The 25,314-nt window shown below is 37.2% G+C and overlaps 1 protein-coding gene across 7 annotated transcripts in view; it reads left to right on the forward strand.

Annotated features, from left to right (window-relative positions):
- Positions 1-24,522, forward strand: part of dlgap4a (discs, large (Drosophila) homolog-associated protein 4a) — a 191,810-nt gene extending 167,288 nt beyond the window's left edge. For 5 of the 7 annotated variants that reach the window (XM_058763974.1, XM_058763976.1, XM_058763977.1 and 2 more), the window contains 6 exons: positions 7,449-7,873; positions 11,693-11,781; positions 13,098-13,459; positions 17,960-18,051; positions 23,124-23,276; positions 23,752-24,522. In XM_058763974.1, coding sequence (XP_058619957.1) covers positions 7,449-7,873; positions 11,693-11,781; positions 13,098-13,459; positions 17,960-18,051; positions 23,124-23,276; positions 23,752-23,976 — 1,346 coding nt within the window. In that variant the 3' untranslated portion in view covers positions 23,977-24,522. Of the gene's footprint in view, positions 1-3,232; positions 3,389-6,912; positions 7,319-7,448; positions 7,874-11,692; positions 11,782-13,097; positions 13,460-17,959; positions 18,052-23,123; positions 23,277-23,751 lie in introns of those variants that run through there. The other 2 variants (XM_058763980.1, XM_058763979.1) reach the window with 2 other exon arrangements.
- Positions 24,523-25,314: the final 792 nt, after the last annotated feature.

Here is a 25,314-nt window from a genome sequence, read left to right on the forward strand (position 1 = left end):
GACATAAACATGCAATTGAGTGAAAAAAGTCTGAATTGTAAGATTTTTAACTTGTAGTTCTGAGGAAAAAGTCAGAATTGATGTAAACCTTTCCCCGTGGCAGAAAGGAGCTTCCATACAAGATCCATTAGGCTACTGCAGTCATAACGTTTATAACGTCTCAAATGGCCACTGCCAAGTGTGTCACAGCAAGATGTCCCACTCTCTCTCACACACACAAAATCTTCTGACCTACATTAGTGCTGGTGGTGTCCTGCGGAGATGAATCCTTCAGCTTAACGGCTAATGTTTCTCTGCCCATCATGACCGACTCTGGCAAAACTTCCACCGCAAATTAAACCTCATCTTAACCGGTTTTCAGAGGAATTAACCGACATCAAGCAGATTAGTTTGGCACAACGCATTATAAACCAGCAGCCAGTGGACCGTTCTGATTTTGCAGTTGATCTACTTTATTTGTATTATATTTTACTGTATTTTGATAGGTCTTATAATTTAATATGAAAGGCGGACAACATTCCTATAATTTCATGATGATCTTGAAAAGTTTTGAAAAGGCTTGTTTTTGTACTTGTGTAAGTACAAAGCACGGTTGTACACTCAGAATAGCAAATAATGAAATCTAGTCTATTTTTGGAGAGGAATCTGGCTAATGCTATTTAGTTTAGGTAGCAAGCTGTCAAGAAAAACAAATCTTGGCCATCTGTTTACCATTTCTGCAAAAAAAAAACCTGTGCTATTTTTTGCCTGTTCCATGACTATATTTGGCATAGCATACTTTCTTACTCTTATACTATGCTTATTGTGCACAGCAGTTTCGACTGTTTTTTTTTTGTTTTCAGTATATGCATACAAATATATTTGATAAAATAAGCAGCTTACTAAATGAAAAACTGTATCCCAGAATGCAAAGCGCTTGACTTGACCTTCCATTTCCGACGTGATGGATCAATCGGAAGCAATATCAATCCCTTTCATTTGATCAGAGTGTCAGACATTTTTACACAAAATTGAATATTTTGCTAAATTATAAATTATAACATGTAGTGAAGTCATGTGACCACAATTTAGCAAAATACTGTTTATGGCAGAATAATGCATACTGTTTCACTTTTAAAACTAGTAAGCAGTATTATTCAATAATAAGCCGTTTTAGTAACGTTTAGTAATTTTACTGAATAATGTCGCTACTTTTGCAAGGCTTGGATCTATCAAATAAATAAAATTAGTGCTGTCAAACGATTAATCGCATCCAAAATTAAAGTTTTTGTTTACATAAGGGCCGTTTCTCAAACGAAAGGCTGAATCCTCCGGAGGTCGTATTTCCAGGGAGCGTATGTCATCAAGCCAGCTGAGCAATACATTCACGAGTCATAAGCATATTACAACAATTTACGCTAAAAGCTGCAGTCCGTAAATTTTGCCTCTTTGTCGCCATCTCTGTTTGAAAACCTGGAATTGCAGCTGCTTGTGGAATTATCTTCCTTGCGTGGGCTGTGCTCCGGCACGGCTCCAGCGTGGATCAATCTAATGTTTTGAGGTGAATGTGTGACAGTCAGTCACCGCACCGGTGTGGATGTTTACTGTACTTCGCAATCACAGATTCTAGTCTACGTCTTGGAATATATGACCCAAATAAGAATTTCCACCATATATTGACATCTGAACAAGTAAGTAATAAGTCTGCCACGTTTGTTCTGACCAACTGAGGAAAAAAGCATTACAAAAAAATTGCGCTACCAACGGTGATTAAATCTAACGATCGATTAGCTCATATCACATCAAACCATGCAAATCATTATTATTATTGTTATACTTTATTCTCAAATTATTAATGTTAACAACATCAGCATTGCGTGACTATGAGTATAGTGTGTATTAGCAAGTAGATTTCAATTTCTGTACAGTCTAATATCTAATTGTCATACCATTTGAATTTCATGTTAAGAAATTCTTTTAACCCAAAAAGCAAACTATGCTCCCTTCGAACCGGTTTTCTTTAAAATACAAATCTTGTGTAATCTCAGGCTATCTGTAATCAGAAGCACATTTAAAACTGGAAAATAATTTAATTTCATTCACATGTGTTTCATATAAACACATAATCCTTTCTGGATTACAATCCGCCATCAAAATGATACATTTAATTATTCTAGCTGCGGTGAGAAAAGGCTGTAAATGATCCTCGACCTGCAGGATCCTCACATGCGATAGCCTAGTAGCCAGGGCAACTTCTTTATGTTTACAGACGTGACGTAATGACGCAGTGCCATGCTCGAATTTCCCGCGGAAACCTACCCGTACCACTCAAATTAGAAAACGTTATTATAAGCTTACCGTTGTGAATCGGGCTAAAGTAAGGCGATAGTTTTGAACACTGGCTGGTTATGTATGAGAGTAATGGTCAAATTTATAACTGTTAATATTCTAAAATAAGATGTTCTTTATGAAGTATGCAGCCTACAAACCTCTGGAGGATGCAGCCTTCCGTTTGAGAAACGGCCAATATATGTGTATGTACTGTGTATATTTAATATGTATATTAAATGCACACACATGCATGCATGCATTTCAAAAAAAGTTATATTTATTTATTTATGAATATAAATATATACATGTAAATACATGTACATTTTTCAAAAATATATACTGTGCATGTAATTATATATATAGGCCTACATAATAAATATAGGCTACACAGCATTCACACACATTATGTAAACAAAAACTTATTTTGGATGCAATTAATCGTTGGGCAGCACTAAAAATGAATGAATTAATAAATGTCCTTCAGTAGGCTATGTATAATAAAAACTAATGTTACAAGTAAAAAAAAAAAAAAAAAAAGGAAAGGTTTTCCTACAATTTTGGTTTGTTTGTTTTCAGACCTTGCCAGATTAATTTCGATAACAGATGCCATAAAATGTTGTCAGTAATTATCTTTGTACTCTGTTATTATTAGAACATTACATCAACCAATAAAAAAGCAGATACAATACAAAAATACAAATTAATAATAATAATAATCATCATCATGAAAAGAAAATTAAATAAAAAATATAATAATGACAAAATAAATATATTACTAGACAGGGATATAAAATTAAACAAAACACATTTCATTCAAAGGAAAAGATTAAACAGTTTGAAGAGAGAGAACGCGCGCTCAAGCGGGGATTCTGTGTGACGCACAAACAGCGATTCTGATTCGTCCGCGTCAAGCTCGTACGCCCCGCCCACCAACCAATGAGAGCGCAGCGAGTGAACGCCTAGAGCGCGTCTCTCTCCAATCCCGCGTCCTGAAAGCGGATTACCGGATCGGTTCTTTTTCCTCGACTCCTCGAGACGTGGATGGTGAGATCCGTTGAACGGAAGGATTATATAGCGGGTGGGTTCGGAAGCAATACAGAACAAACAAACAAAAAAAACACCCTTTCAGTGGATCTTTTAATCGTGTCTTTTTTGTTTTGCGTGGCGGGATGGAAGTAACGTTACGCCGTCGACGCTGATCGCTTCACACACACAGAGGAAGAGGAAAAGGTGTGTGGATTTTTGTAACGAACGAGCGGACGCGCGCAACGCCTCGAGACGGCTCGCGTGTGCTGGTTTTGGCATGTGCTCGGGAAGTCACGAATAACACATCTGATGATTAGCGAGATTTAGCATCGGGAATGCATTTCCGTTGTTCGTTTTAATATCAGATTTAGTGATATTTTGACTGCATTAGCAGGTTAGCTCACGTTAGCATGTTGTTGTGGCTTCTGGAGGTGTGTTTATGTTGATGCATCTGTCTAGACAGGCAAAGCATGACAGCATTGCCTACCGGAGCATGACAGCTTGCATTTCACGCGTGCAGTTTTCCTGCAAAATACTGTTTTAGAGCATTGCATGCATCTGGATCAACACTGCACGTGTGAGATCTGAATCCAGTCACACAAAGGCCGGTTTCTGTGCACTGTGTTTTGCATCAGGTCGAATGCTATTGTTTGCATTGCAAAGTCAGGGAGAGATAATATAACATCTGAAGAGAGCATGCATTGTTCTTGGTGCCCTGGATTATGCTGAATATGTAAAGGATGCAGGACTCTTATCTAAACCCAAACATAAGTTACTCTCCTCAATCATGAGATTGCATGGAGAAATGTTGGAAAAGATTGTAGGCTACACACATTTTTAGCCATACAAACTAGTTTGTCCTACTTTCACTAGACTGTTTCTCTTCTTGGTAAACACTTGCTGTGCTTTGGAGAGAAGATGTGCACTTAATCTAAAAACACGTCCTAATAAGGATTACAAGTCTGAATGTGATGAAAAGGACGTGCCCTGTCTGTGTTGTGTAGTCTGTTACACGTCTTTGCGTTTATGGCTTGTATGGACCAAGGGCAGATTTATAATTTAGTTGCAAGATCACCCACTCAAAGTCATGGAGTCAGACTGACTCCTTTTTTGGTTCTAATTTTAAAGTAAAACTAGTTTAATTTTCAGCAAAAAAAAAAAAATAATGATAAAAAAAAGTTTGCATATGCTTTTTTGGTTGAGCATCATATTTGATACACCAGGCTATTATGACTCTATAGTATGATATAATGAGAACCTGAAGGAAAAAAAACAGCTCTGTTTAATCTCTAGCTCTGTTTTAATCAGAGGCCCAAACTGGACAAAAATATATACAATTTGGTGCAGGTGCTGATATTTATATGGCCAAAAAGATGAAATTCTGATAGCGTGAGATCTTTATAACAGTATAGCAGACTACTTTACTTAAAATGCATATAAATACCTCTTTTCACACTATATAAAACATATAATGCAATGCAGAACAATGATGATTGAGAAATGAACAAATAAACATTTCTCAAATGCCTGATGGTCAGATTTGATCCTCTCATTTGAACATGATCTTTCTTAAAAATTATGTATGCATAATCAGGAATAAGTTCAGTAAAGTTTTGTCATTAGTAGCCATAGAAATGCATGTTTCAAATATGATACAGTAGCTTTATGGGATTAAAGAGTTTGTGGCGAACTTGGTTGTTAATTTCCAACATGCTTTAAATCATTTACTCGCCCTTATGTTCTTCCAAACCTACATGCTGTTATTTTTCCATTGCAGCACGAAATAATTTGTTAGGCTTTTGAGAAACGTTTATTTGTTAATCTCTCAATCACCCTTGTATTGCATTGCATTATATGTTTTGAAAGTACAGAGCTTTGATTATAAAACTAACCTATGCAATAAAATGTCTGTTAAGCTCCAAAAAAGCATCTAGTCCACATTGACTAAGTTTCACGTCTTCTGAAGTCATACGATGGCTTTTTGACACGTGGTCACGATGAAGTGTCATGTGAATGAGAGTTGCATAGAGATACGTCTGAGTTTCTCCTTTTGTGTTTCACAGAAGCCACAGTGCCTCAGTCTGGTCGTATTTTGGTGCTTGTCCTCTGTGTGTTCACAGAAAGGCCATGTGAGGTTTGGCCGGGGCCCCGGGGCAGAGCGACTGGCTCTAATGCTGTTAATCTGGATCTGAGCCCCAACTATGTCATAAACTCATATCACCCTCAGTGCAAAGTTCCAGACATTAAGAGCAGCTACTGTTTTATTCACAACTGTTGAAGTTCTCGAGGGAGGTCGAGATGTGATTAATTCGCTGCTGCTTTGAGATTTGTTCTCACTATAAAAGTGTTTAATTAAATTGCCACTGCATCTCAGAGAAGCCAAGCTGAAGTCAGTCGTTCAATAGCTGTCAGCAGGAATAATTAGCCATTGCACTTTCGTTACTGTGGAGTTTATTGTTTTCCTTAAAGGAACCGTTCGCCCACAAATGAAAATGTATTCACCCTCAGGCCATTTAAGCTGTAGATAAGTTTGTTTCTTCATCAGATTTGGAGAAATGTAGCTCAACAATGGATCCTCTGCAGTGAATGGGTGCCGTCAGAATGAGAGTCCAAACAGCTGATAAAAACATCACGATAATCCACACCACTCCAGTTCATCAGTCAATGTCTTGTGAACCTTAAAGCTGTGTGTTTGTAAGAAACAAATCCATCATTAAGATGTTTTAACTTGAATTCATTGCTTCCGGCTAAAATACGAGTCCATAATCCATAATAACGCTTCCTCCATTAAAGAAGTCCATCTCCTGTTGTCTAAAAAAAGCAATATTATGGATGGAGGACTCGTATTTTAGCGGAAGCATTGATTTGACGTTAAAAACAAACTAATGATGGATTTGTTTCTTAAAAGTATGCAAGTTTTGGCTTCACAAGATGTTAGTTGATGGACTGGAGTCACTTGTGGATTATTGTGATGTTTATCAGCTGTTTGGACTCTTATTCTCACGGCACCCATGCTGGTTTCTATTTAGATCGGCTCTTTGTCATCAGATCTTCCTATGTCATCTGTATCGACAATCAAATGGCCATAGACTGCTGTGAAGCATCTGTCCTGGCACCAAACGGCGAGCACAGCACACAATGCCAGCAGTCCGTGCCAGAGAGAGGAAACAGATTTATCCAATATTGTCTCTGAGCCCCACGGTCCGGTGTTGGACTTGTCCTGGCACTGAGTCCTCTATACAGCACGGCCAAGACAGAGGATAATTGTTCGCGAACCTCTTGAGGCAGGGCAAATATTAGCCCCGATCGCTCAGTTACACAAGTTTTTGTGCTCGTCGCAAAACTGTTGACTAAATGTAATATTTTAGTCCAACTCTGTTCTTCAGTGTTGACAGAACTCGTATCAGAACATTGTATATATATACGTGTGTGTTTTTTATATTTTTATATATATATATATTATATATAACTTTTTTTAATGTTAATTTGTATTTCATGCTGTCACACATGGCTCTTTGATTCATATTTGTGATGTTTTTAGTGTTTGTCTTGTTTTTATTTCATAATATGTAGCTGTTTCTGCACTGATATCAAACTTACCCTTTAATTGTTTGTTCGTTTAATTGTAATCTGATACATTTTTTTTTTAATTATTTAAGCCACTAGATTGTCAAACACTGGCCCATCTCTGCATGATTTTGTTATAATATATAATTTCCAGTAAAAATAACTATGGTGATTTAAAATGACTCATACGGTGGAATAGATTTTGGTCTTACCGCCTACCAGCTTGTACGTTTTCAAAGTAGCTTCTCCTACACTGTTCAGCAGGCTAATAATACACCGCCGCGCGTTATCATTGGGCTTCATGACACGCTGTACCAAACCCAGAGTCTCGTCAGCAGATTTCAGCCCATGTTTTGTGGGCGACACATTCCTGACGCAGTCTGGCATGAGAGGAATGCTGTCCAGATTTCAATATGTAAATGCCTGTCTTTGTCTCATTTCTTCCTGTGGCTCCCAAGCAGGGGCTGCTGGGAAAAGACATGTGAAGAGACTTTGTACTGGGGTTGTGGGGGCGTTTTGACAGTCCATCTTCTTGTGTTTTTCAGTTTCCACGTGTACGGCCATCTGTAAGAAGAATCCTCCGCCTATTCCTCCTCGAACCACCTCCAAACCCTACATCTCAGTGACGGTCCAGAGCAGCACCGAATCGGCCCAGGACACATACCTGGACAGCCAGGACCAGCGCAGCGAGGTCAACAGCCAATCAGGGCGCAGCAACTCCTCCGACAGCATCGCCAGCTCTCGGACAGGGAGTCTGGTCAAGGGCGCCAAACGGCCGCCCATCCTGCCCCCCATCCCTGCCCCGCGGGAACCCGTGCCCCTGCCCAGCGCCAGAGTGACCACGCCACCTCCCGCCATCGTCCCGCCCTCTCCCGCCCCAGACGCCAAAAACGAGCCTGCGAGCCTCACTGTGGCACCCAACGAAACGCAAGCCCCGCCCAAGAGAAAACTCTCCTCCATTGGCATTCAGGTGTGTGTGTGAATATTTATGATTTCGTCATTATGCTTTTATGCTGTTGGATGACTTATTTGGTGTCAGGTCATGTGATCTCTCTCCCAGTCACTGCTCGTTTGCATGAGCTTTAACTCAGCTTTGTTGCTTCCCATGTAGTTCATTTCTGGTTAATTTGTTGTTGCAAAACATCAGTGTGAGTGCATTTTAAGACATAGAAGCTGTTTATATTACTGAACATTTAAAACTTTTTTTTTTTTTAGTAAATTTTATTGCCTTATAGCTTTTTACAATTATTCATTATTGCTATATAAAAGTAAAAGAAATAGCCAATTTACTCGAATAAATAAATAAATATAAATAAATGGCTAATAAACACACAAAAATCATTTAATGTCAGATGTATTTTATTTTAGCATTGGTTAGTGTTGTCAAAAGACCCGGTACTTCGGTACCAAGTCGGTTCTAAAAAAGTGAAAATGTCACGGTACCAGGTTTTTAAGTACCGGTGGTACCGAGTACCAGTCAACCCGGTTCTTGACGCCAGCGTCTGACCCTATGATTTCCGCGATGCAGAAAGCGCGGACGGAATCTCGGAATCCAGTTATAAAACGGAATTTACAGTTTAGCACGGAATGTCACGGAATTTGTCAAAGTTTGGATGAATTAATCAAAAGTAGGTCATTGCACTTAAATCAAATCGCGACGTGGACTAGTATCTGTAAATATTAAGCAAAAGTCGATTCAAATATGAATCCAGCGTGTTCTGCGAGTCTCTGTGTGAGTGAATGAATGGCAGAGACGCGTTTTCTTTTACTACATACACTGAAGCGCGCCTGACGCCGCAGTGATTCATCATCTGCCGTCTCAATGAGGACATAAATACATAAACAACATCTACAGAACTGCTCTGAGAGTCCCTCGCGAGCATTTTACCGTTCATTGAGTAAAACCAGCGTCATATCATATAGCTACACACAGAAATGTAAAGGTATTCACGGCAACCCGTCAAAATAAAAGTTTATCTTAAAGACATTGTGCCAGAAATATAATTTATTTATATATATATATATATATATATATATGTGTAATTTTTTTTAAGAAATCGCACAATATTTCTTCCATATTTAAATTTTAATAGTAAATTCCCTTTATTTACCAAAACAATACAATGTGTTTAAATTTAATTAATTAAAAGACAAATTAAATTTGGGTGAAACTTGTTTACTGTTTTTCATACTTTTATTACTTGCGGAAAAACTTGAAACACAATTTAAATAAAGTATAAAGAATGGCATTGATTTTTGTACATTTTTATTTTTGCTTGACTTTATTATTAAAAATAGTGTGTTTTTTAATTAGCATTTGGTACCGAGAACCGTGGATTTTGACTGGTATCGGTACCGAATACTGAAATTTTGGTACCGTGACAACACTAGCATTGGTCAATCTTTGGAGAAGATGAAACTTAATGGATATGTAGTAATTTATTTGGAATTTTAATATTTTTTTAATCAGGTATTTAAGGATATATTTAATTACTTTATTTGGAGTAATTTAACCCTACACGATTTACTCTTTATTTACAAAAATAATAAAATAATATAAACTAACTATATAATAATGTTTTTGGTTGTGTAAAATTATATAATATTATACAAATCTGATCATTCATATAATTCTTTTTTATTTTTAATATTAATATTAATTTTATATATAAAATATGTGACCCGTGCTGGTAAAATGAGTCAATGCGCACAGGCTAATTACGAGCTACAGGCAGAACAAGTGAAAAATGTAAATTTGGTTGAATTTTCACAAAAATGAGTTCATTCTTTGTTTTAAAAAGTTGTTCATCCAAGCGAAGCACTTCTGCGTCTGACGTTTTGGTTTCGGTTTTGAAAAGAACATGCAGGAATGAGAAAATAAATTGCAGGACTTGATTGATGTTAAGAGTTATTAATGGGGTCATCGGATGCCCATTTTCCACAAGTTGATATGATTCTTTAGGGTCTTAATGAGACCTAACATACTTTGGTTAAAATTTCTCAATGGTAGTGTAAAAAACGCCCATTTTACCCTGTCAAAAACAGCTCTGTTTTCTGCAAGCTGTTTTTAGACCATGTCGCTTTAAATGCTAATGAGCTCTGCTGACCCCGCCCCTCTTTTCCGTGGGGTGACGAGCAGACTGTAAACTTCAGCCGCAAAACTGGCTAACATTACTTAGCACATTACTAGGAAAGGTGATTTGCAAAGATTAAAAAAAAAAACCTTATACTCACTTCTGCAGATGAAGCTGGATCTCGAATGATTCGCGCAAACATAAACGCATTTAGGCAGATCGGGATCGGCGCATTACCTTCAAAAACGAAAGTAATGTTAATCCTCTGCGTCTTCAGCGGCTCAGATGTCGGGAGTAAATGACGACTTCTATATTCATTACTACATCCAACAACAAAACGCCTCAATCGCTTAATTGGAGACATCTTGTCTTCCCCTGCACCGGAGTCGACACAATGGCGGACAGCTCTCAGCTCACTCAGGGCGGGTCTAAGGTAAGACGGCCTTGTCAATCATCTATCGAGGGAGCGGCCTGTACAGAACTACGTCATTCTGACAGGAACCTCAGAACTGCCTGATTTGAGAGAGGGGATTTTAAAATAGGGATTTAAAAAAAAACACTGGGTGGATTTTTATCATTATAAGATGGATGTGTACACACACTTCCAACACACATTTATGTTCAAACAACTTACGTGAATTTTGCATCCGATGACCCCTTTAAGAGTGATAAGCCGTGAAAAGTATCTTACAAATAACACATTTTTGAAAATGTGCTTATTGTGACTCATTTTGCCATCCCAGGTCACATGTATTACACAAACAATAACTACAATAAAGTACAATTTTATTGGTTGTGTAAAATGTTCTGATATTTTTAAGGCTGCACGATAAATCGCATGTGACGGTCATGCGCATCTCGTAAGTAAAGTAGATGGAGCGGCATTTAATGCATTTAAATCTCCATCACGTGCTTTTAGATGGAGCAGCATTTAATACACAGAGCCGTAGTTCGCTGACAAGCTACGCAATATCGCGTTCCTAATCGAATGCGATTCATCTGCGATAATGAACGCGATATTGTGTAGCTTGTCAGTGAACTACGGCTCTGTGTATTAAATGCTGCTCCATCTGAAAGCACGTGATGGAGATTTACTACTAATCACAGAACCGGCTTTACTGACGAGATGCGCATGATCATTGCATGCGATTTATCGTGCAGCCCTAGATATTTTACAATTCTAAAAATTTAAATGATTTAAGTCATGTTTAAAATTTTATTGGTATTTATGGGTTTTTTTTTTTTTTTTTTTTTTATGAAAATGTTTTATAACACTTTAGATATTGTCTGTATTGTTATAGGATGTGTAGAATCATCTTATGATCTTGTGTTGAATTGATAGTCATTCAGGCTAATTTGTTGAATGCAGTAGGCACTGATATGTAAATGTGGGCGGTCATATATTAACGAGCTCATGAATGTGACACACCATGACTAATTCTGAATGAGAGGCTTTGTATTTTACTGTCATTAAGTGCTCTGGGTGAACTAACAAGGGAGGTGTGAGTTATGAATATTAACTACGTCACACATCTGACTTTTCAAAAGAGCAGGAAAGATCCTGTTTTTCATCAAATGACCCCTTTATACTCTACTCAAGCTGTTTCGCTGAACCAGTCAGTGACCTCTTAGTGCTGTGTTGAACTCATTAGAGCTGTATCATAACTATTTTAAATTCTAGATGTATTGGATCTGAGTTATTTCTCTTGTGTCAGGTGGATTGTGTGCAGCCGATTCTGAAAGAGGAACAAACTCCCACCACCAGGTTCCAGTCCATCGGGGTTCAGGTTGAAGACGGCAGGCCGTGAGTTTCCTTTCCGCCTTTTGCATCCTCCAGAAAAGAAAAGTTGCGCCTCCGTTTAGCACTTTGGAATTTGATACGCGTGTTGACGGCAGCACTTCTCACAAAAGCGCGGTCTGATCGCTGTGAGTGTGTGTGAGTCAGCAGCAGAGTTTCTCAGCCATGTATGGCGCTGAAAACACTCACAAATAATGATTCAGTGCAGGCGGCAGGAGATAATGAGATTCTGCGCGCATCTCCCACTCGCTTTGTTTCCTGGCGCTCTCCGTTGCAGTCTATTTTCATATCTTTCCATCACTCTCATTTACATGTCTCTCTGTAAGTGTGCTGTCTCCCACATACCAGCTGTCTGTCTTTCTCCCGGCCTGCGTTCCCAGTCTCTGCTCCTCGTGTTCAACTGAAATGGAAAATATATAACAACATGTTAACTAGGGAGGTTTTATTGATATTTGTCAAATTTATATTCGTAAATCGATTTAAAATTCTAAATTAGTTAAGATTGAATAACGTTAAAGAATAAAGTGGTATTGTTTGTTGTTTTGTTTGATTTCCACCCGTTCTCCCATCTGCTATTTTATTTTAATATACATGACATTGTTTTTTTTTACATTTCTTTAACAAATTATTATTCATGCCATTTTATAATATAATATAAATATATGTAATTTCATCTTTTTATAAAAAGTATTTATATAAAATATAATGACATTAATATATAAATGTGAATACAGGTAAATATTTTCAAAATATAAACTGTATGTGTGTATTTATATACATAATAAATATACACAGTACACATACATATATTTTGTAAACAAAAACTTATTTTGGATGCGATTAATCGTTTAAATTATTTTAAAATCACAAAGATAAGAAATGCACTCTTTCATTAGAAAAAAAAAATCCCACATTTAATAGTGGAGTATTTTTACACTACAACTCTAATGAACTATGAGGGCAAAACAATAATCGTAATCGAGGTAAAGTGTTCAAGTAATCAAGTTTTTGATTTTAGGTCAAATCACCCAGCCCTAATAATAATGATGTAAATTTTATTGGAACATGATCGAATTATAAAACATTATTTTGTGATTTAATTACAATATGTCTGACAAAATGCATGTTTTAGAAGTAGAACATTATGGTGTGAAGAAGTCATTTCCACAAGGATGAACAAATTGCTTAATCATAAGTGTCTGGATATCCCCCATGTAATTTCAGCTGGTTGATTTTCAATAATGGATTCATAAACTAATGGAAGTGCGTAGTTTGAGTGTTGGCCGGAGTCTTTAACGGGTCTCTTCTCTCTGTGTGTCTAGACTCAGTCGCTTCACTAGCATGGCGTCTAGACAGGAGACGACGGAGGCTGAATCTCAGGAGCAGTCCGACGGTAAACCCTCGCAGAACAAAACGCCCTACCAGAGTCTGGACTGCGGCAGCGTTCACAATCCCTCGCTGCAGGAGAAGCTGGACCCGGCGCTGGACCCGTCCTCCCTCCCACCGCCCGACCCGTCTCTGCAGGCCGGGAGCGTGAACGGGGCCATGGAGCAACCCGGGGGCTCGGCGTGCCTCAGGGACGGGCGCTGGTTCCAGAAGCTTCTGCAGGCTGAGACCGAGCGCATGGAGGCCTGGTGTCAGCAGATGGATCAGGAGACCAAAGACAAACAGCTGTCAGAGGAGGGTGAGGTGCCACCATCATACAAATACAACATGCAACAAAAAAATCAATTCCTTTCAATTTAATTGCTATGTAATATGTGACCCTGGACCACAAAACCAGTCATAAGGATCAATTTTTTGAAATTGAGATTTATACACCACCTGAAAGCTGAATAACTAGGCGTTCCATTGATGTATGGTTTGTTAGGTTAGGACAATATTTGGCTGAGATACAACAAAAATCTGGAATCTGATGGTGCAAAAAAATCTAAATATTGAGAAAATCACCTTTAAAGTTGTCCAAATTAAGTTCTTAGCAATGCATATTACTAATCAAAAATTGAGTTTTGATATATTTACGGTAGGATAATTTACAATATATCTTCATGGAACATTCTTTACTTAATATCCTAATGATTGTTGGCATAAAAGAAAAATCTATAATTTTGACCCATAGTGTATTTTTGGCTATTGCTACAAATATACCCCAGCGACTTAAGACTGGTTTTGTGCTCCAGGGTCACATATGTTATTAATTCCAGTTGAAATATTCAAATAATCAAAAATCTGTTTCACTACTCAACTAATCGATAATAAAAATAAATGACCATGAATTTTATTAGCCATCTGTTTAAATCTGATTATTAAAATATGTAATCATTTTTTTGTTTTGTTTTTTTCAGTTTATTGAAAAATCTTTTCAATTGATCAACTAAAAATAGATAATAAAAATAATTGACAATGCATTTCATTATCCATTCAGTTCTTGATTTAATAAAACCCATTAATTTACATTTTTATTATTGAAATATGTAATTAAATTCAGTTTTATTCAGTTAACAAAAAAATATATATTTCATTACTCATCGATAATAAAAATACCTGAAAATGAATATTTCGTTATCCAATAAAAAAACATAATTGTTGTTGTTTCATAATAATATGAATAGTAATTGTAATGTATTAAATATTGATATAATAATTAATACTACTTTTACTACTACTAATAATAATAATAATAATAATAATAACAAAAACAAATGTAATGAAGTATTATTATTATTATTATGATTATTATTATTTATTTTTGTTATTTGGAAATCTATTTAATTGCTCAGCGAAACAATAATAAAAATTAATTGGCAATGAATCATTATTATCCAATCAGTTCCTTTTGGGCTGAAGCAATTCATTTTAATTATTTTCAATTTAATTATTCAAATATATAATTCAATTCAGTTCAGTTAATCTATTTAATTACTCAACTAATTGATAAAGATGATCTTTAAAAGGGACCTATTATGCCCCTTTTTACAAGATGTGAAATAAGTCTCTGATGTCCCCAGAGCGTGTATGTGAAGTTTTAGCTCAAAATACCCGACAGATAATTTTTTATAGCTTGTTAAAATTGCCACTTTTAGGGTATGAGCCCAAACGCCTGATTTTGAGTATGTTGCTTTAAATGCGAATGAGCTGTTGCTCCCGGAGATGAGGGCGGAGCTTCAAGAGCTTAAGCGCCGGCATTAGCAGTGCTAGCCTTTGCAAATCAACATTCCACTATTAGTACAAGCCTGTTATCTTTACAGAAAACATACTCTGATTCAAAGTCAGTCATCTGATTATACTGCGCAATTCGCGTTTAAGAATTACACAGACGGGGAGCACGGCGGGATAAAAATAACAACATAGCTGGTCTCATGGTGTCATTGCATGCTATCACAAACTTTAGAAGTTATGAGCTCAACAAACTCAAGCCGTCGACTCGCATTGCTTTCATATGCAACTTTTAACTACCACAATCCTATTCACGATCATTCATGAAGGCAGCATCAGTGAAAAGAGACAGACAATGGTAGCTTTAGCATCATTAGCCTTACAGAGTGCCAAGAAGCTCTTTCAGAAAGGCAAGTTGGAAAACAAACGCGTGATGCTTACTTTGTCTGGAGCTGACGTTCGCGCACAAAGCGTTGGTATTGGGGACTTTACCGATTTTTATTTTTTTTTTCCTGGGACATTTCCTTAGACAATTAATCTTAACCACAGTGTCCTCAGCGGCTCAAATGGAGGGAGTCTATGGAGACTCCTATGTTCAGTGATGCTTCCCAAAACACAACACTTGAAATGCCTCTGTCGTTGACATTGTATATCTCCAGCAGCTACAGCAAGAAAACAGTAATGTCGGACTGCTGCTTCTCACTCAGGGCTGTGTCTATGCTTATAGGGCAGCGTCACAAATGGGCGGGACTTTTTCCCTATGGTGAAGTGTACCTAGGGAGAATCTGAAACCGCTCGTTCTAAGAGACTGTTTATGATTTTTTGGCATTATTAAAAAATAAGTGGGTGAATTTTTACAATTATAGGCTGGTTGTTTTCTCACACTGTGGCCACACAACTGTGTTCAAACACCTTATAAAAGTTATTTTTGCATAATAGGTCCCCTTTAATAATTGAATAAAGAATGGAATAAATTAGTGACATAATAAAATTATTACAATACAGAATTTATATATAAAATAATTATATACATGATAAAACTAATTATTTTATTTACCTTATATATAAATAAAGTGTATGTATATTAGGGTTGGTCCGAATACCATTTTTTGAGCTTCGGAGGGAGGGGGCTGAACATATTCTTCTCTCTAATAAAGGCAGGAATCTCTTTGTGTCTGTCTGTCTGTTTGCATTTTTATTATGTCAAGAACCGTTCATCCAATCGACTTCACGATTGGCGGGTGTGTTGCTGCGGACCCAAGAGAGTGCAGTGTCTCATTTTGGTGCAACGTGACACGTTCAGAATTAATAAACTTTTAATAAACTACAGAACCGCGCCTCACGCGGGCAGGGCTTATATGCTCCGAGAACGGACACTGCACTAGTGCTACGAAACACACAGGTCTGTTAAGAGCAATACTTTTAATAAGGCAGCCTAACATTTTTCCTAATAAAAAAAATCACTCCCAAATCAGAAAATAGCAGCACAGTAATTACTGACACCGTAAAGGGTAGACTATTTAAATAAAAGAACAAAAAATAAATGAACAAAGTTCAACGAAATGTAATAAATAACACGGTAGCATACTTTCAATAACAGCATCACACATTTTAATTAACGAACAGTTTAAATAAAATAAAATAAATTCCCTTATATAGAATATAAAACAAACTGTAATAGGCTAAATAGAACAAAGTAACGTTAGGCTGGCTAGACAGCTCACATATCAATAAACAAACTATTTCTTTACAAGTCAAACTTTCAAATAAATCACAATCAGGTTGCAAGCTAGTAAAGCTACCTACTTGGTCTACCTACACTCTGATGGCTGCGATACCTGGGGTTGAACCTATGGACAAATTATTATTATTATTAGGCTGGGCTACTGTAGTTTTTTTTTATGACTGCCGTATTCGCAAGTATTTTCCAAGCAAATTAAGGGCACGTTTTTATCATGTGTAAAATTACTGATTAACATGGCGGATAAAAGCAGCTCGTTTTTTTTTTTTTTACACCAACAATCTACTTACAGAACTCAGGTGATTTTTCAAACTTGATGTGCTGTTGTGGTAGGCCAGTTTCAAATTGCATATTTGGCACACTGCCTTTGTCTTCTCACTCAATTTAAAGTGCTCTCACACAGCTGAGGTCTTCGGCGTTTTTGTCTTCTCTTCCAGATGAACTGAATCATGACATTCATGACGTTCACTCGTAGCCAATTCATATTCAAGCGCGAATGAGAACTCTTTCGTGGGGGATGCCAGGTGTTCGAGAAGAAAAAAAGAAAAAATAATATTCTAATCTCAATTTAAACTCGAATGCCAACCCACCGAACAAATATTCGAATAATCGAATATTCTGGTTCATCCCTAATGTATATTTGTGTTTGTGTATGTATAATTTTATCCTGTAAAGAATTTAAAGAAAAATTGCAGTAATAATAAAAAATATATATTTTTTAACATTTTTATTTATATCAGCTCAGCTTTAATTAATTTAATTTTTCTTACTTTTTTAAATGGTATTAAAGGTAACAATTTTCTGTTAAATTTGGTTACTGTGAAGTTAGTGAGTTTATTATGCACGTCATCCTGACCGATCTGTGAAGAATGAACTTTTAATGAACTTTTCTGCCATACTGAACTGAAAAGCTTGTTTTCAGATTTGTGTAAATCTTAATTCAGTGGCGTTAGGAGTGAAATGAATGTGCAGGAAGCTGCTGGTAGTTGCAGCAGGTTTATCTGGCCGTCCTCTGATCTCAGGAGCTTCATTCAGATGCCCGGCGGATCCATGAATAACGGATGATATCAGTCCCTCTCTAAATGCGCGGCCTCATTAACCAGCTCTCTCTTGTCTGCTAATTTTGGCTCCTGGAGCCGGTGATTTAAAGTCATTAGGTTTGAACCTGGCATGAGTAGAGAGAGAGAATGGAAATGAATGGCAGCGTCAGTGGTGGTGATGATGATGATGATGAAGAGCGTGAGCTGCTGTGTAATGAGTGACGTGTCTCTCTCTGTGTTGCTGTAGTTTTGGGGAAGGTCCGCAGTGCTGTTGGCAGCGCTCAGCTCTTAATGTCTCAGAAGTTCCAGCAGTTTCAGGGTCTCTGTGAACAGAACCTGGTGAGTGTCTCTATAAGCAATAAGAAATTATTTATTTTTTTCATCTTTATTCATTAAATTATTATTTTGCTATTGTATATTTTAAGATTAATGAAAATTGTTTACGTATATAAAATTATTATATGTTAAGAAAAACTATTTATTTTATAACTTAATATTTATTTACATGTACAGTCATTGCCAAAAATGTGTCTAAACAAGATGTCCAGGACCTCCAGCAGAAATATAGGCCCACAACATCAAAAATACAGCAGTATATTTCATTGTACACATGGGGTGCATTGTACACATGGGAATATGCTGGAGTTTGTTTTTGGATGATCTAGGAGAATTTTTCTTGAAAGCCTCCCAAACAACATGTGGTGATGTAGGTGCACGTTTTCTGACCCCGAGACTCAACTATTTTCTGCTAATTTGTGAAGCTCAATTATCTTTTGCAGCACATCATAAATATATTCTTTGGTTTTTCTCATTGTGATGGATGATTAAGGAAATGTGGGCTTTGTTTTCCCTACTATTTATATTTCTGTGAAACAGGAAGCCATGGCTGGATAATTTCATGTTCATAATCACCCTGGAGTGCTCAAAATTGTGAATATGAATGGAATATACTTCAGAGATCTTTTACTCATAAGGAGTTCTAGGGGTGCCAATAATTGTGTCCAACGTGTATTTGAGGAAAACATTTATTTCATAATTATATTTCCCCCCCATTTAAAATTTTTATTATCCAATGAAAGGTTAGATTTTTGTGAATTTTTTTAATAAAAGATCAAAAGGATTAACAATGCAGATAAATTTCCACAGCCTTCTTTGATCATATTTACCAAGGGTGCCGATATTTTTGGCCATGACTGTATATTTTTTTATATATATATATATAGTGCCTTGCGAAAGTATTCATACCCCTTAATTTTTTTCACGTTTTATGTTGCCGCCTTATGTTAAACTTGTTTAAAATTTTTTTTTTTTTTTTTTTTTCCACATCAATCTACACTCCATATTGACAAAGCCAAAACAGAATTGTCCCAACTATGTAAATTTAGTAAAAATAAAAAACTGAAATAAGTGCATTGCATAAGTATTCATACCATTAACTAAAAATTTAGCTGAAGCACCTTTACAGCCTCAAGTCTTTTTTTTTGTTTGATGTGACGAGCTTTGCACATCATCATTTGGCAATTATCTGCCATTCTTCACCTCACCTCTTCATGTCTCAAGCTCTGTCAGGTTGGATGGGGGCAGACACAGATTTTCAGGTTTCTCCAGAAATATTTGATTGGGTTCCAGCCCAGGCTGTGGCTGGGCCACTCAAGGACATTCACAGAGTTGTCTATAAGCCTCTCTTGCTGTGTGTTTAGGGTCATTGTCCTTTTGGAAGGTGAACCTTCTGCTCAGTCTGAGGTTCTGAATGCTCTGTACTGGGTTTTCATTAAGGTTATCTCTATATTTTGGTGCATTGAGCTTTTCTTCTACTCTGACGAGTCCCTCAGTCCCTGCCGCTGAAAAATAGCCCACAGCATGAGACTGATACCAGCACACTTTACTTTTGGGATGGTACTCTGCAGGTGATGAGCAATGCCTGGTTTCCTTCAAACATGATGCTTGGTATTAAGGTTCATCAGACCAGAGAATCTTGTTTCTCACAGTCTGAGGGTCCTTTAGGTGCTTTTTTTGCAAATTCCAAGTGTGTTTTCATGTGTCTTCACTGAGAAGAGGATTGAGTTTGCCCACACCACCATAAAGCCCAGATCGGTGGAGTTTTGCAGTGATGTTTGTCCTTCTGTAGGTTTCTCTCATCTGCATATATGATCATGGAGCTCAACTAGAGTGACCATCAGGTTCTTGGTCACCAGTCTAGACAAATCCCTTCTCCATCAATTGCTATATAATAATAGTAATTTAAAGCAGTTTAACATAAGGCAGAAACATAATGTGAAAAGAAATGAAGGGGTATGAATACTTTTGCAAGGCACTGTATCATTAATAATTTCATTTAATTATTTTTCTACAGACAACTTAGGCTGCATTAGTAAAACATAATTTAAAAAGTATATAATTTATTTTATATATTAGTTTTTATAGGGAGTAAAGAATTACTATTTCATCTATTAATTTAATTGTAATTTATGTAATGAAATATTTTAAGTTTAATATATATGTGTGTGTGTGTCTATGTATGTTGCGATTTTAATTTTTTCAGTTTAACGCGTTAAAATTATTTAACGCAGGGGCGGGGCCTAAGGTTGGCCACCCCACTCAAAACTGCTAATTCTGTCTCTCTCTCTTTTTTTCTTGACAAGAAGTGCATTTATTCAGTCTTAGAACGTCTTTAGGAGCACATCAAACAAGAGACGTTTCAGACGCGTGCTTCAACTTCACTTCAGTGTACGGCGCGAGTCAAACAAGTGCGAAAACGGTACTGTGCTCCCAGCGCGTGCGCTATAATACACGCACAAAGGTGCCGGTGCACGCATAGCCTGTATCATTAAGTTGGCTTGAAAAAGCCAACTTACTGATCTACTATATAAACTTATTATTATTCTTCTGAGCTAAAATTTAAATTGTATCTCCTCCTAGAGCTTTCAAGCTAGAACCACCAAACTCGGCCCAGACCTTAAGACTGGTCTGACTCGGGTTGCTATATCTCTTCAGACTGATCCGACTTACGGTTTTCCTAAAAATGAAGATTAAAACTGTGAAAAATCCCATAGACTTACATTGACGGAATGTTCAGATGAGCCAAGACCTTGCAAGCTCCAACTGACAAACATTCAAATGTAAACACACTGAAGCCCATTAGATTCAATCAAGCTTCCCTTCTATGTACTATTTCTAACCCATTCAAACTCGTATAAGCTTCCACTCAGTCTAATACTATTTCTAATCTATCATGCTAGCAACATGCTAGTAACATGCTAATCATGCTTGAAACAGGCTAACATCATGCTAGTAACTTGCTAATCATGCTTGAAACATGCTAACAATGCTAGTAACTTGATAATCATGCTAGCAACATGCTAGTAACATGTTAATCATGCTAGCAACACGCTAGTAACTTGATAATCATGCTAACAACATGCTAGTAACTTGCTAATCATACTAGAATCATGCTACCAACATGCTATCAACTTGTTAATCATGCTAACAACAAGCTAGTAACACCCCGAGAACCATAGCAACCACCTAGCAAACCACCCGAGTGCCATAGCAACCGTATAGCAACAACCCCGGGTACCTTAGCAACACCTTAGCAACAACCCCGGGTACCCTAGCAACTGCCTAGCAACCACCCCGGGTACCCTAGCAACCACATAGCAACACCCTAGCAACCACCCCGGTACCTTAGCAACCGCATAGCAACACCTTAACAACCACCCCGAGTACCCTAGCAACACCCTAGCAACCACCCCGGGTACCTTAGCAACCGCATAGCAACACCTTTACAACTACCACAGGTATCCCAGCGATCTGTTCTTCTGATAGACTGTATTGCCTTTAAAACATTCAAGCTTTAACCTTTAAAACTATTTTACATATTTCAAACTACTTCAAACTTAAAACCTTCAAACTTCAAGCTTTTAAAACTTTTACAAATTTCTGGCTAGGCTTTTTCAAGCCAACTTAAAGTTTGTATCCAAACTTTACTATCTAGTTTCATATCAAATCGCTAAAGAAACTATGAGCATCCAATGACGTGATCAGCTAAGTCATGAAGTTACCAAAAAGTTGATTAAAGGTGTCATAAAACTGTGCATGCATGTAATATGAGTTACATTAAGAACATGTCTCTGAAACGGTTTTCAAAACTGTCCTGGAGCAGCCCAGTACTGTCTCCTCATCTAACACACCCGATTCAACTCGTCAGCTCATTAGTAGAGACTGAAATGGGTCAGGAAAGGTAAAGACAGTTGAGAGAAAATACTATGCGTGTCAGATCCGCGTCATGTTGGGTAGCAGCAGCTCTTAAAGAAATAGCAGCCAAAACAACCTAATAACCAGCTGCTGTGATGTCCGTTCATCAAGAACAAAATAATAAAAAAAAGAAATCAATAACTTTTATAGTTTTAATGATTCATCTGTATTTAGTTTAGAATTTAGTGTTTGATAACTTTATTAAATTTCTGTATATTTCTGCTGAGGGGCACAAGTAGATCAATATGACATTTATTACAATGGGTTTATGTGAAGATTGTTTTAAGATCACTTAAATAAGAAGTTATTTTTAAAGTCTTATAAATGTTAAAATTGATAACTCTTAATTATAATGCAATGTTGAATGGCTATAGTCAATGGTTAAATATTAGGGTGAAACATTTTTATAGGGAAATCAGTATTAATTGGAATCCGTGATTACTGGCCTTCAGTCATAAAAATAAAGATGCCATTTAAACAAATATAAAAAATATACTGTATTTGTTTGTACATTCATTTGAAGATTGAATGTGAAATTATTGCAGTATAAAAGTATATTTAAAAACTTTAAAGTTAGATGGGATTAATCGTGATTTTAATTATAATTTTTTTTTTAATCAATTGATTAATATTTTATGGTTTATTATTATTAATGCATTTATTTTTCTGCTGACATAATTTACGGGCCTATATCTTTGTGTATCTTATGATTCCCTTACACTCAAATCCTGTTGGATAAAATCTTGTCCCACCATATGATTTCCTGTTAATTTTCTTTCACTTGGAAACACGTGACTGTGCAGGAGCTCATCAGCCAGAAACTCTCACATATGAGGCAGCAGAAGCGCCCTCTGCTGGATCTCTGTCTGCATCACAGACACATCACTGCTTTGTTGTGCTGGATTCTCCCGTTTTGTCTTGTATTATTCTTGTTAGCTGTTTCCGGGTTGGAAATAAGCTCATATTACAAATATGTACTGGTCATTTTGAGACAAAAAAAAAAACAGATCCCATGGACCTGAAGTGGAACGGACATGGATTCTCTTCCGGATTTTTTTGTCTTGTCTTTTAAGCATTTGGCAGGTTCTTTAATCCACAGCGACTCGTTAAAGCTGTACAGTTGATGTCTGATGACTGATGTGTGTGTTTTGGGTCAGGATGTGAATGCTCAGCCGCGGCCCACAGCGCAGGATCTGGCCGGGTTCTGGGATCTGCTGCAGCTCTCCATCGAGGACATCAGCATGAAGTTTGACGAGCTCCACCTCCTCAGGTCCAACGACTGGAAGATGTCTGAGACCCAGGACAAAAAGGTCCATCTGACAAACCTTTCAAACATCTTAACATTTCCCTGTGCTTGTAAAACCAATTGCAATGTAGAAAAATATTATGGTTTATGGATATACTTCAGCTGTTAGATCTAGAACTTTGTATCGCCACATTTGAGCTGCCCATTCGTAATAACATCATGTGATGAAAATAGTGGGTCAAGTGCTACTCGTAAAAAAAAAAATAGCGGGCATTATATAGCCTGTAAACTGTGTTTATGTAGAAAGTAGTACACTAGCACAGTATGTTTAATTGTTTAAAAAAAATGGAATTGAAATTGTATTTATTAATTTATATTGTTACAAATATTGATTACATATTATTTTTTTATTTATTATTACATAGTTTACATATTTATTTAGTAAATGTATTTTAAAAACATACATTTCTGTTTTTATTTTATTAATAAATGTAATATTGAACATATGCCAATTTTAATTGTTGAATGAACGTCCTCAGGAGGAGAAGAAGTCCGCTCCATCCCACACACCAAAGAAGACGGTAAAGGTCAAAACCACGGGGGGGAAGGAGAAAAGCAGCGACTCGGTGGCCGACAAGCAGCGGCAGGAGGCCAGAAAGCGACTGATGGCGGCCAAGCGAGCGGTTTCCGAACGGCAGAACTCCGCCACCGAGAGCGCCGAAAGCATCGAGATCTACGTCCCCGAGGCTCAGACGCGACTCTAACCAACCCCCAAATAACAAACTCCTCACGACCAGACGCTCTCTAGCGCTCGCGGACACGCGCACCGTACGGAGCGCACCGGGGTCGGAAACCACGAGCAAAAAATACGATTTAGAAAGAGCAAAAAAACTGAATTGGAACGCTACCGTGTCACCGCTGCCACAGAAGAACCTCCCCTCGACGTTAATTTCTATGGTTACCCTTGTTACAATTCTAAATGTTATAAAAGTTAATTATCTCATGGAAATATATCAAGACTTTGTCTGTAAATTGTGCTAATATCTCTGAAAATGAAAAGACCTTCGTTCAGATCTCAGACCCTTTACACGCGTCACATGACCCACCTCACACATCACATGACCCACGGAAGCCCCTCCTACAGCATGCACTCAGGATCCCGCACGTGTGCACTTGTCTTTCATCAGCGCAGTCTTCCTGTTCTCACAGACACCTTTTGATTTCCCTTTTCCACCGGTTTTTGGAGCACGAATGCGTGACTTTGTCGCTCGAACGGAAATGCTTGGACGGTACAACAGATACTTGAAGCAGATCGCCGTAGGAAGTGGTAGAATAGCACAGCGGAAGCGGATTTTAGCACTCCACTAGTTTTGTTTGATTCACTCCAGTAAAATTGAACAGAGAAACACATCCAGCTTGTTTTGTTTTTCACGTAAAAGCGCACGGAGTATGACCCATCTCAGTTTCTGATTATTTAATAGGGTTAAAACATGACCACTCCACTTTGTTTTTATGATGAATGTTTTAAAAACTCAATGACAATGTCCAGATTTTTACTTGGGCCAACAGTCTGTTTTGTATTATTATTATTATTATTATTATTATTAATATTATTATAATTTTAATGCTTTCAGTTGTGTTTTTGTTGTCCAGTCATTCCATGTGTTTCCAGCACACGGTTTCCGGTTCAAGCGATGACCGCACAAACCGTGTGTCTTATGTGTGACCAATCAGAGCCCGTCATTTGTGATCGAAGATGTTTTCTAATTATTCTTTTCTTTGTCAGATATTAAAAACTTCCGTTACCCAGAACTTGCTGATTTGGAAAAGTTGTTTCAGATTTTCACACGTCGAGCCCAGAAGTGTCAGTATTTACACACATGTTGTACTTCTAGTTATCTGTGCATATTAAACTAGCTTAGAAAGATTACAACACACTTCACCGTTATGATCCTGGGGAATCGCTGCCAGTTTCTTCATGTGCCAATAACACTGAAGCCAAAGCAGGAAAATGTGATTTAAATGATGAATGAAATGGAGATTTGATGCCACTTTCATTAACAATTCATTCATTTTTGAGAGTTTGTATTCCATTATAAGCA

This window comes from Onychostoma macrolepis, chromosome 23 (assembly GCF_012432095.1).
Source record: "Onychostoma macrolepis isolate SWU-2019 chromosome 23, ASM1243209v1, whole genome shotgun sequence".
NCBI lineage: Eukaryota > Metazoa > Chordata > Actinopteri > Cypriniformes > Cyprinidae > Onychostoma > Onychostoma macrolepis.